A 12,684-nucleotide genomic window follows, 5' to 3' on the forward strand; every position below is an offset into this window, starting at 1 on the left:
CCCCAAAGCCCATGGCTATTCTATTACCCACACCCCACCGAGAAGAAAGAGCACCAGGAAGAGCAGAGGAGGACAAGAGAACCCAAAACCAGAGGCAGATAGATGTGGGTGGGGGAGGCTCCCCTGTGCAGTGTACTCTGAGGGTCACAGAGAGCACAGAGCTCCTTTTTACCAGAAAAGGGAAATGGGACTAGGAAGAAATGGGAAGGAAGCAAAGGTTGCAGGGAGGGGGGCGACTGTAATGTATAAGAAAAGGAGTTGGTGGGCTGTGCACTTTTCTCCTACCCCATAGCCTCAATATATTAAGGAACAGGACAAGAGGGATAAAGAATTCCAGTTGCATTGAATAGAGCTTTTAGATTAAGGAAAGAAAACAAATAAGGAAAATGTTAAAAAAAAGATTGCACCCACATAGTAGCTGCTTCTCTAGCCAAGCTGTAACACTCACTACAACAGTAAAGGGTGTAATGGAGGCATGGCCTGATTCCCTGTAGCCTTTCAGAGATGATGGGAACTGAGGACGACTAAGGAGTCAGAGTCACAGCACTCCCTCCTAACAGCCTCACTTTGAGACTTATCAGGATAGATTTTCACCAATCCCAACTGTACACTGTTAAGCAGAAGCCTGTTGTGGCTGTGTCAGAGGCTTTAACAACACCCAGTAGGGACTTGAAGTTCCCTAAGTTACCACTCCTCTCCTTTGCTTCAGCTACTGGGGGGTCAACAATGGGTAGGAAAATAACAAAGTCTAACTTGCAAAATCATGACAAATGAGACTGCAGAGGCAAAGAAAGGCACCTGGAAGAGAGGGAGGAGATGCACCCCAGGCCAAAGGCACAAAGAAGAGGCAAAGCCAGGGCAACTCCTACCTTACAAGGGCAAAGGGGGAGGAGCTATGTACAAGTCTTGTAAGTTGGCCAACAAATCCAGAGAAGGGGAGGAGAGGGAGGACAAGCTTATAAAGGAAGAAGAGAGATGGGGTGAGGGGGCTGGGGAAAGCCAGCTTTGAAGCTTCCTGCCAGTTTCAGACTAACCACTTCATGTACATTCCTCCTAGAGGTTCATCTTCTCAATAGACAATCTTTCTGTTTCTTCTCAACCAAGGGGTTCCATGGCATTCTCCTTTTTACAAAGCATCTTGCAAAACGGCCAGGTCAAGTTAGCAGGTTTATCACAGGGTAGGAGAGGAGGGTTAAGGACAGCCTTGGTCAGGACAGCACCCCAAGGTTGTCCTGAAGCTAACAGAGAGATGGAGTCTGTAGGTCCTTTGTGGTCCCTGCCTCGAACAAGTGGAACAAGAGTTCTCACTCTGAGGTTGGGGAGTACTTCACTTACTTGAGGGCCCTTGCCAGGTGGAATGTGCCAATGTTTCCAGCCTTCTTGGCTTCAAAAATCGCCACTGGATAAGGGAAGAACTCACACTTCCCCATCCAAAACAAAATAAAAAGTTCCCCCCACACCAGAAAAAATAGTCTTGATTAAAAGTCATCAGTTTGTCAGAATGCTGAACAGACAGCGTGTAATTTTCAGTTCTTCCCATTGCTTCCAGTAGAGAGTTCCACTCTCCCTCCCTCTATGCAAGGCCGAGAGTTCCAGGGAAGGCTGGCAAAAAGAGCTAATCTGCAGCAGTTTCTCAAGATATGCAAATAACTGAGTCAGGTTTCTTGGGGGAAAACTGGAAGTAGGGTCTGGGAGGATAGGACAATTAAACTTCAGTGGAAGATGTAGGTAATTCACGGATGTCGGCAGCCAATTTGGGCTACAAGGGTAGGAGTCAGCCTGGCAGTTGGCACAATAGTCCAGCGAAGAAAGGAAAAAAATCATCAGTCCATTTCACCACCAAAAAATAAAAGTAATATATTATAAGCCCATATGGAGCAGGTAGAGTGGTGCTAAATCTTCTGCTGTAGGGAAAAAAGAGAAGGCTGTTAATAAGGCAGAGAACAGGACAACAGGAGAAACACACACAGCTGAGCAAATCTGGAGGCAGGAAAGCAGCACACAACATAGAATCAGCTCATCCGCTGTATCCCAGCCTTGGAAGAGGTCATGATCACAGAAGTAGAACCCTTGAGTACCATGTGGCTCAAACAAGTATCGCAGGCCTGATCAGATCAGCATGATTGGCAAAGAGTAGGCACACAGGAACCTCCTTCCTCAGGACCATTTAGGGGTGACTGGAGGACATACCATGGGGGAGTAAGACACTTGGTTCCCCTCATCATCCAAAACCAACACATCCAACTCTTCCTCCAAAGATTCCTGCCCCTCGTCCTGCTGTGAACACATGCAATTTGTTAGTAAGACAACCAAGGTAAGACTCTCTAAGTGTGTGCCAGATGGAAGGGGAATCCCAACATCTGTAAAGTGAACAAACACTGTTAGAGAGTACAGGTAAGTGCAAGAGCAGGAAGATGTACTAGAGAGCAGATTAGTTAGTGTCAGTGACATCAGCAACGCTTGCAAAATACATCCACACAACCAATGAGAAACATCCCAAGAAACATCAAGATGCATCAAAGAAACACCTACCAAAAAAGATTTATCTTTCTCTTCCCCCCCCCCCCATTTTATATATCATACAGTTTCAAAATAGTATTAGCCTCATACACAGCAATACATAACAAGGATTTACCATCAAGGGTGCTCCCTTCAATGGTTCCATATCACCCAGATCCCCAGATCGGTCCAGTGTTCTGTTGTGGTCTCCTCTCTCATTCAGTGTGGAATAGTTGTTATCTAGAGGAAGAAAGTACACAGAAATAAGATATTCCTTCTAGTATACAATGTATGTGAATTAGATTGAGAATGAGCTGTTTCAGATGCACCAACAAGATATTAAACACCGGTGCTTTTTAAGACTTACACATAACTTGAGTATAATGGGGAAGATGATGTATGAGAAATACCCAGTACTGGGGATGTACTTCAGTGGTAGAGTGGTTAGTCTAGATTCAATTCCCACCACTGCAAAAACAACAAAGCAATAACAACAAGAAACAACAGTGTATTCTATGGTGAGTGATACTAAAGAGACCTGGCCTACAAAAGAGATACAGCCCTGAAATTGAGAGAAGACAGAAATATGTTAACAATTGAAAGAAACTGATAAAGCAAAACACAACTTGAGTTTAGCTTTTGGGAATGAAAAGAATTTAGAAGAACAAAGGGGAAGGACATTCCCATAGAAGCCTTCATATACCCAAGTAGAATGATAGAATAGCAAATAGGAAGGAGGCACAAGAATTCGAGGTCATCCTCAGCTAACCTGGGCTATGAAATCTTGTTTAAAAAAAAAAAAAAAAAAAGACCAGTAGAGAGTAGGGAGAAAGAACAAAGAGAGTTAGGGCTATACTAGTTATATGCCACACGAGACTCTCTGAGAACATATGTGGGAAGAAGAGGATCTATCAAGAATTCAAGGTGATGATAGTTCAGCAGTTCAGTTTGCTATTGCAGAGGGCCTGGATTCAATTCCCATCACTTACTTGGTGGTTCATAACTATCCCTAACTCCAGTTCTATGGATTCTGACATTTGATAGCATGAGCCACCTGGTAAACATACACGCAGGCAAAAAAATCCCACTCATACATACAGAATAAAATAAATTGGCTAGGCATGATAGTGTCCCAACACAGGGGAGGCAGAAATAGGTATATCCCTGTGAGTTTAAGGCCAGTCTGATCTACAAAGCAAGTTTCAGGACAGCCATGAATACACAGAAAGACCTGTCTCAAAAAAGAAAAAGTGTTTTAAAAGTTTTGTAAGTTCAAGGTTGTCCCATCCACAGCAATATGTGAAAATGTAGAAAAAGAGTAGACTGATCAAATTTTATTATATTTTCAGATCTCCTTTTAAATGAGATAATCAATCATTGTACTTCAGGATGTTAAATGGTAAGTCAGGTATGGTGGAGCATATCTATAGTATCAGCACTTGGGAAGTAGAGGCAGGAGGATCAGGAGTTCAAGATCAGACTCAACTGTAGTGAGTTCAAGACCTGAGTATGTGACCTGAGACCCTGTACAGAGAGAGAGAATTCCTACTCACCCCAATTAAACACTATTCTGCAACATTAGACAGGAATTCACCACCTACCTAATGATTTTGTGTTTGACCCCATATTGCTCATTGGAATTTCTTCCCGGTCAGGTTTCTTATCTATATGGAATTAGAAAGTTATCCAAGTCAAAATCCAATACATCAAAATCTATATAAAGTAGACATTTTTTTTGGGAGTGCCATCTTTCCTTGCCTTTATTCAATAGTTTTACTCAGCACATAGTCTGTGCCAAGACTAATCACAACCTACAGTTCTAGGAAAGCCCTAGCAGAATTCTGACCCCTTTCCTATAGACACCCAAATACAAGAAACCTTTCAGAGGCACTTGTCAAGCCTGATGGCCGAATGTATCCCTGGGAACAACCTGTGAAGAAACTGAGCCCTTCAAGTTTCCCTCTGACCTCCACTATGTACCTTCACACCCAAACAAATTAAAGAATAAATGGGGGGAGGGGGGACGACTTTAACAATATGGGCCATTACATCTGAAAGCCCCTTTAATCTTAAAAATTATAAGGGTCTAGCTAAAGATATAGTTCAATAGTAAATAAAGCATTTGCCTCGTCCTCAATCACACACATATGAAATAAATGAGGACGCAAATGACTTTCACTGGCATGGAATGAGCAGATATTACTATATTCAGAAATGTAAACACCTATTCCACATCAGAAATATTTTTTTGCATCATCATAAATGCCTTCAATTTAAAAAGCACTGTATGTGGGCTGGTAAGGTGGCTAAGGGGCTCAAGCACTTGCTGCACAAGCCTGGCAGTCTGAGTTTGAACCCAGAAGTCAGGTATAACTACAAGAACAACCTCCCCTTGAGGCCAGAGTATACGTGCCCACAACACACATCATATACAATAATACATTCTAATGAAAAAACAAACCCGAGCTGGGGAGCACTGTTGAACACTTTTATAGATCACTTTTAACTCTGGGTTACTAGAACAGACTGAAGTTGAGCATAGTCTCATAATTTTAGCACTTAGAAGGCAGAGACACTACAAGTTCCTGCTCCGGGCAACCATGGTAAGACTTTGCATCAAGAAACCCACAAAAAATAGACGGGTTAAGTAACATTTACTTGTACAGATTTTTGAAATATTATGGCACTGTCTCCCTGAGAGAGAACAGTTTACAGAACTATGCAAATGTAAAAAATTAACACATTTTATTATTTATGTGTATTTAAAAAATACATTTATATCACCACTTATATAATCATAAAAGCCTTGAAAAATTATATTATTATACTGTGTGTGTGTGCATGGGCATGAATGTGCATGTAGGAGGGAGGGGGGGGGGAGTGAGTGTGTATGTCCATGTGTCCGTGTCCATCCACAGCATAACATGGATACAGAGGTCTGAGGACCTCTTTCAGGGGTCAGTTCTCTCTCATCAATGGAACTCAGGCTCCTGTCAGGCTCAATAGCAAGTGAACTTACTTGCTGAGCCACTTGATAGCTCTAGAGAAAGTCCTTTCAGTAGTGGGAAGTTACAAGCTCTGAAACATGGGTATGATTTTCTGGGCTGTACTTTTCTCCTTTGGGATCTTGGGGGCAGGGTCTTATTCTACAGCTCAGGCTGGCCTAGAACCCCCTATGTAGCCCATGATAGCTTTAAATGAAGGGCAATCTTCCTGCCTTAGCCTTCCAAGTGCTGGGATGAATCACCACACTCAGTCAAAATTGGTTTTTTTGGTTTTGTTTTGTTTTGTTTTTTGTTTTTGAGACAGGGTTTCTCTGTGTAGCCCTGGCTGTCCTGGAACTCAGTTTGTAGACCAGGCTGGCCTCAAACTCAGAAATCCGCCAGAGCTTCCCATTTCATCCATAGCACTACACATCCAAATAATGTGTACTTAGGGGTAGAAATATGACGTTTATAGCTCCATCTAGGATGCGCCTAAGTGGAGGTAACTTTCTAACTGTAGAATAGGTGGGAATAAAAATGACTTGTTCAGAATAGCGTCACTACCTCATCTATGTTGGGCCGCCAGCAGCAAGCACTGCTGCTATGCCATTGGCACATAAGTCTAAGAATCTTGGGGTCCTCACACCATACTCCAAAAGCCATGGGTGGAATCAAAAGCCAAAAGCCTTATCTTAAGATAAGAAAGGTTACAGTACATACTTTTAGTGAAATAGAAAAATATATATAATACTAAATATATAATTCATCCATGATAAAGCAGTTTAAAAAGCTCTACCTCAGGGACACAGAAAATTTGCCTAGAAAGCCCTGGATTCAAGCCCCAATACCACACAAACACAAAAACACAATCATACACACAGTATAACAGTGGGTTTTTTTTCTTGGGACTAGAAATAATGGACTTTCTGGTTGTCAATGGTTTTTATTTTTTCCAACTAGAAAAGCACTAATAATTAACCAGATTAGTTAGTCATTAGAATAGAAACTTAAGAGAGGAAGAGATTAAACAGAGAACTGATTCACTCTCCGGGAACTTGAAGCTCACAGGCAAATTAAAGGAGCCCCACTCAGGTTACTAACTATCTTGATTTTGGTTTTGTTTTCCCTTGAGCCAGGGTGTCATGTAGCCAATGCTGGCCTTGACTTACTACTGATCCTCCTTCCCCAATTCAGAGTGCTAGCTGGGATTATAAACGTGCACCACCACACCCCTTACTGCTTTGTTAAGATTCCTAAATTCAAACCTATTCTCTTACACACTATAATTATGATGTAAAACATTATTCCCCTACTCTGGGTCCAACTTATTTAGAATAAATACATGTCCCATTTCTTAGTTAATAAGCCATTAAAGAATTCCAGGAGCACTAAACAGAGAAGGCTGCACTGCTTGGTTACAATACCTGATTTTTGATTCCGGTCAATGAGGGGGAGAGTGCTATCATCATATGAATGGCTGCTCTGGCTTCTAGATGCATTGTTTAGATTCACCTGGAGACAAACATAAAACCCAGTGTCATAGAAACCTGAAGGCACCCACTTCTTCCTGGCCCCTCCTCCTAACCATACACCTCCTGCTTCAGAAGCCCTTAAAGAGCATGGGTTTCCTTCTCCACGTTCACCTACCCAAGCCCTCACTCACACATTCTTCCTAAAGGGTTTAGATGCTAGGTGCCTATTGACAGCGGTAACTCCTCAGAAAGAATCTGAGTCTAGGCAGTAGCACATATCTATAGTGCTAGTGGGGGACAGAGGTATAAGGATCAGAGAATGCTAAGTACATGGAAGGATCTGAGAAGACAGGAAGCAAACTCACAGTGGCCATATATGACCACTGTTTACTACCAGCACCATCTACTTACTGTATGTTCAACATTGAGAGAGTAGAACTACTTCAGCAAAAATAAACTGTGAGCACCACTGTACTAAAAAGTAGTGTCTTTACTATCTTGGAAAAGACTTGGACTTAGAAGAAACCGAAGACATATAGGAGTAAAAGAGAAGAAAAGTCAAAGTTTCTGTCAAGAGTTATTGCACCTGGAAGTCTGATTTCTTCCACCCTTCTTTTTCCAGTGGCTTCCGAAGCTCCTTATAGCCCCAGATTGTCTGCAAGACAAGAGCTGCCGCCCGGACTTCTTTTTCTGAACGATTCCTGTGAAGCAAAGTAACGCCATACAAAGTTTGGTTTTCAGAACAGGGAATTTTAGAACCTATACTCTCTAACAAAGTGGTTCTCAACCTTCCTAATGCTATATATAGTTCCTCACGTTATGGTGACCCAAAACATAAATTTATATTTATTGCTACTTCATAACTTGAAACCCACAGGTGAGAACTACTGCTGTAACAGCACAAGGATATAAAAATGTAAAAATGGGTGGAGTCAAATTTCACCAAATCCTGAAACACTGACATAAATAGTTTGATATAACAATCCATGCCAATTTATAGACAAACATGAAGAATGAAAATAGATCAAGACCTCTCCATATGTCACAGGAAGGGGATGTAATCTCACAGAATGGAAGAGGAGGAGAGTGCTATCATCTTTCTTTCTTCTTTCATACTCAAATTCTTTTAGCTGTGATTAAGTAAAAGCTCACCCTGATTTGTTGATCAACACCAGCTTCTCAATACCCTGGGTCTCTCGAAGCTTTTTGGCAGCTTCTAAGTTCTCAGCGATAACTTCATTGATGGTGTTCAATATAGAGACCACAGTATCTTCAGAGAAATTCCAGGAGGAGTTCTGTTGACCTCCTGGCAGATTCTTTACCAAGTTAGGAATAGCATGTTTGCCTACAGCAGTAAAAAAAAAAAAAAAAGGTCAGGAGGAGGCTCACAATACACTTGATTCAGGAATCAGGCCAAGTGTAAGTTCTAGCCACACAAACCAACTCCATTATCACAAAAGATTATCTCAAAGGGGCAAAGAACATGAGACAGCCATAAACTCACTGCCCTTCATCTATTTCCTCAAGTGAACAGAGACAATGCAATGCTGGATATTAAATATACTATCTGGTCTCTTCAGACACACTAATGAAAACAGTATGTTCAGTATTATCTTATGATAATCTATGAGACGTAGTATTTTTTTTTTTATTTTATTTTTTTGAGACAGGGTTTCTCTGTATAGCTCTGGCTGTCCTAGAACTCACTCTGTAGACCAGGCTGGCCTCGAACTCAGAAATCCACCTGCCTCTGCCTCCCCAGTGCTGGGATTAAGGGCATGTGCTACCACTGCCCAGTAAGGCATAACATTCTTTATGAATTTTTTAAAAAATCAGGAACTTGGACTCTGCCACTAAGTAACTAGTTTAATTCTGGGCAAATGAAAAGAAAAAAGTTCTTAACAATGCCTATAGATAAAGCAGATATTCAACAAATAATAGTGGTTATAATGTTCTAGAAGAATCATCACTTCTTGCTTTTTTTAAGGTGCACTAAACCGTGAACCTTCAACACTAAGAAACATAAACTATGGAAGACTACAGTATCCTTCTCTTCAGTGATGTCAACATATGATTAAACATTTGCTGGAATCCAGGCACTGTGCTAGGCACTGGTTCAAATCCTTACCAATTAACTCTTTGTTCCGAGCATCCACAGCCAGATTTCTCAGTGCCCCAGAAGCAGCTTTCACTACTCGCTCATGTTCACTAGTAAGGAGATCAGCTATGGCAGAGAGAGCCTTCTCCTGACGAAGAGCAGAGCGGATGTATCTGCCATACTAGGAAATATGAGCACATTGGAAGCGGTAAAAAAATTACAGAGTAGCAAACTACTACTTTTTTTTTTTTTTTTTTTTTTTTTTTTTTTTTTTTTTTTTTTTTTTTTTCCTCGAGACAGGGTTTCTCTGTATAGCCCTGGCTGTCCTGGAACTCACTTTGTAGACCAGGCTGGCCTCGAACTCAGAAATCCACCTGCCTCTGCCTCCCAAGTGCTGGGATTAAAGGCGTGCGCCACCACGCCCGGCACAAACTACTACTTATCTACACCCCCATCCCCAAATCCATTTACTTAGAGGTACTCACTGTCCAACGCCCAGCACACAAGTTCTGGATAGCTCCAGCCGAGGCTTCTAAGATGGCAGGTGTCTTGCTCTCCTTAAGGAGTGAAATGTATATTCGCACCACTTCTGGCTGAAATAAGAGTTCATAGCCTGCACAAGAAAGGGCAAGACAGAAATTACTAATCAGTGCCTACAAACCAAGCTCCGGCTGCCTGCAGTGCTGCTTCTCCATTATTAGGCACCGCAATTTCCCTATTAAGTCATAAGCAAATTCAGAGCCTTGATTTCATGTCTCTTTTTTCTTAGAGGTTTTTGTTTTGTCTTTTAAGACACTGTCTTGCAATGTCAAGCAGACTGGCTTCAAATTCACAATCAATCCTCCTGTTTTAATCTCTGAGTAAGGACTACAAGCATGTACCACCATGCCCAGCTGATCCCATGCTTTTTTTTTTTTTTTTTTTTTTTTTTGGTTTTTCGAGACAGGGTTTCTCTGTATAGCCGTGGCTGTCCCAGAACTCACTTTGTGGACCAGGCTGGCCTCGAACTCAGAAATCCACTTGCCTCTGCCTCCTGAGTGCTGGGATTAAAGGCATGCACCACCACGCCCGGCTGATCCCATGCTTTAAGAATAACTACTCTAGCCCAAAGCAGTGTCATACACTTTTAATCCCAGTACTTTTGAAGCAGAGGCAGGCGGATCTCTGTGAGTTTGAAGCCAGCCTGATCTACAGACAGAATTCCAGGACAACCAGGGTCACAGTGTGGCCCTGTCTCAAAAACAAACAAACAGCAACTAATCCATGGTAAAAAGAGAATAGACATCAACTCAGTCGTATTCAATTCCCCTCTCCTTGACTTGTACCTCATAGCTAACTTTAGACTTGTTTGTACCATAAGCAACCAGGCTTAATGATTCAACATGTAAAACAAAGTATTTCTAATTTAACTTGGTCATTCTCCCCATCATGAATGCAACTAAATGATAGACAACCCGAGATTTAACATAATTTAATTAACAACTTTTATATTTATAGAAAGCGAGCAAGTTTATATTCATTAATATACTGGGTCCAAACATCTAAAGTATGATAAAGACATATCTTTTAACAGTAAGGTTCAAGATCCAAAAGCTGCAGTGGCCATTCAGAGAGCTAAGTCTCTGTCTTGTCTTGTCTTGTCTTGTCTTTTCTTTTCTATTTATTTATTTATTTATTTATTTATTTATTTATTTATTTATTTGAGGCATGCTCTCCCTCTGTACCTCCACAAGGCTTTGAACTGGCAGCAATCCTCCTGCCTGCAGTACTAAGGCTATAGGCATGCACCATTATACTCAGCCTAGTTTTGGCTCTAGACTAAATACTGTGACTTTTCCCAACACTTTCACTGTCACCTCAAATCCATTAAGTCAGAGAGAAATATTAACATAGTGCACAGAACATGTTAGCGTATCCAAAGTCTCTGGAGAATAAGGAGGGTAGCTTACCTCGAGCAGGACTAGTTCTTTTAGGGAAATCCACTGTATCATTTGCTGGATCCTCTGTAGGCTTTTTCCCTATGAAAATGGAGAAAAGGTGGAGAGAACAGGGGAAAAAACTTTTTTAAAAAAGGAAAGATTCAACCTGACAGTTTTTCATCCTTCAGTTAGAATCTTCAGATCAGAGATGCAGCATCAAAAGAGGCAAAAGAAGAGAAACCCCACACATAACTGTCCCAACAGGATGATGCAGAAACAAGGAAGACCAAAACAGGCAGTAGACTGTACAAAAGGATGACCACTCCTGTGGCTGTTAATTGAGTTCTGATAACAGGGACTGCTGCCCAGAAACAACATGTAAAACCACTACCCAGAAGATTTAAACTTATTGCAATGCTTTCCCTCAGCTAAGTCTTCCTACATGCATCCCCGGGGAAGGCTAACACGAGATTTTAGAACGGTAAAAAGCAAACCATGCAGTTAGGAGACAAGCGCCTTAAAACATTGCACTCACCTCGGGAGAACCACTCATCTGCCAGTGCATCACCAAGGTGGAAAGCGAGCGAGCGAGGAGAGAAATGAAAACGCAGGAGAAAGATGTCAACAGGATCATGGGCAAGTACACAAGAAAGCAGAGAAGGAGGAGGAATAGGGAGGAAGGCCCCGGTGTAGCTGAGTTCTTGTCCTTCACTGCCCCAGATGCCAATTCACTAACAATCGTCACCATCCTCACACACCACCACCACCACCACCACCACCACCACCACCACCACCATTACCACCCGTCAAAGCATGTAGAACAAGGGAGGAGCAACAGAGCAAAACAACACATCTCTACTAGGGAGACTTCCACACTATTTATTATAAAGCTAAGTGTTCCTCTTGTCCCATATTAAAGAACTGGAACTAAGCAAAACTCACCTTTGCCCTTCTTGGCCCCAAAGCAACTGGCAGCATGTGGCCCAGTACTATTAGCCACAGTAGGAAGGGCCTCCTGGTAACGCTCTGCCTGTGGGATTTCACGATGAACTTGGTATGATAAGTTCCGGAGGAGGCAAACACAATTCTCCACAAGCTTAGGGACATAAAACAAAAAGGTTCATTGGAAAAGAGAATGCTTATAACTTCCAAGAAAATCTAAGTCTCCATGATTTGAGTATTAAAATATCAATCTTAAATGCATAACTCAATCCATCTTCTCTCAGGTTGCCTTGTCAGTACCCCAAGATCCTCAAAATTCTTGTTTCCTTCATGCTAACAGGTCGTCTAATTATAGACATGTACTGGCTTCTACAACTAGTTGGTGACCCAACACTTAGGTCCCTGTTTTCCCTACTAAGAAAATATATAATGTGGAAGACTACTAAGCAGCGTAACTCTACACGGAACACACACACCTAAAGAAAACTACCTTTGGAGCTGAAGGGACGGCTTCGTCATCAACAGCACTTGCTGCACAACAAGTTTGGCATGATCTTGAATGCACCTATAAATCAGTGCTATAAGAACAGCACTAGGCCGGGCGTGGAGGTGCACACCTTTAATCCCAGCACTCGGGAGGCAGAGGCAGGTGGATTTCTTAGTTCGAGGCTAGCCTGGTCTACAAAGTGAGTTCCAGGACAGCCAGGGCTACACAGAGAAACACTGTCTCGAAAAACAAAAAACAAAACAAAAACAAAAAAAAAGAAAGA

At 41.9% G+C, this 12,684-nt stretch overlaps 1 protein-coding gene across 1 annotated transcript in view; it reads right to left on the bottom strand.

Moving 5' to 3' along the window:
- Positions 1-1,088: 1,088 nt before the first annotated feature.
- Positions 1,089-12,684, bottom strand: part of Ctnnd1 (catenin delta 1) — a 26,027-nt gene continuing 14,431 nt past the window's right edge. Inside the window, exons 8-19 of the mRNA XM_029484975.1 lie at positions 11,915-12,081; positions 11,508-11,525; positions 11,003-11,071; positions 9,539-9,666; positions 9,084-9,234; positions 8,108-8,300; positions 7,542-7,656; positions 6,908-6,995; positions 4,101-4,163; positions 2,636-2,739; positions 2,191-2,277; positions 1,089-1,904 (exon numbers count right to left, since the gene is read on the bottom strand). Coding sequence (XP_029340835.1) covers positions 1,893-1,904; positions 2,191-2,277; positions 2,636-2,739; positions 4,101-4,163; positions 6,908-6,995; positions 7,542-7,656; positions 8,108-8,300; positions 9,084-9,234; positions 9,539-9,666; positions 11,003-11,071; positions 11,508-11,525; positions 11,915-12,081 — 1,195 coding nt within the window. The 3' untranslated portion in view covers positions 1,089-1,892. The remainder of the gene's footprint in view (positions 1,905-2,190; positions 2,278-2,635; positions 2,740-4,100; positions 4,164-6,907; positions 6,996-7,541; positions 7,657-8,107; positions 8,301-9,083; positions 9,235-9,538; positions 9,667-11,002; positions 11,072-11,507; positions 11,526-11,914; positions 12,082-12,684) is intronic.

Source organism: Mus caroli, chromosome 2 (assembly GCF_900094665.2).
Source record: "Mus caroli chromosome 2, CAROLI_EIJ_v1.1, whole genome shotgun sequence".
In the NCBI taxonomy this organism is placed as follows: Eukaryota; Metazoa; Chordata; class Mammalia; order Rodentia; family Muridae; genus Mus; species Mus caroli.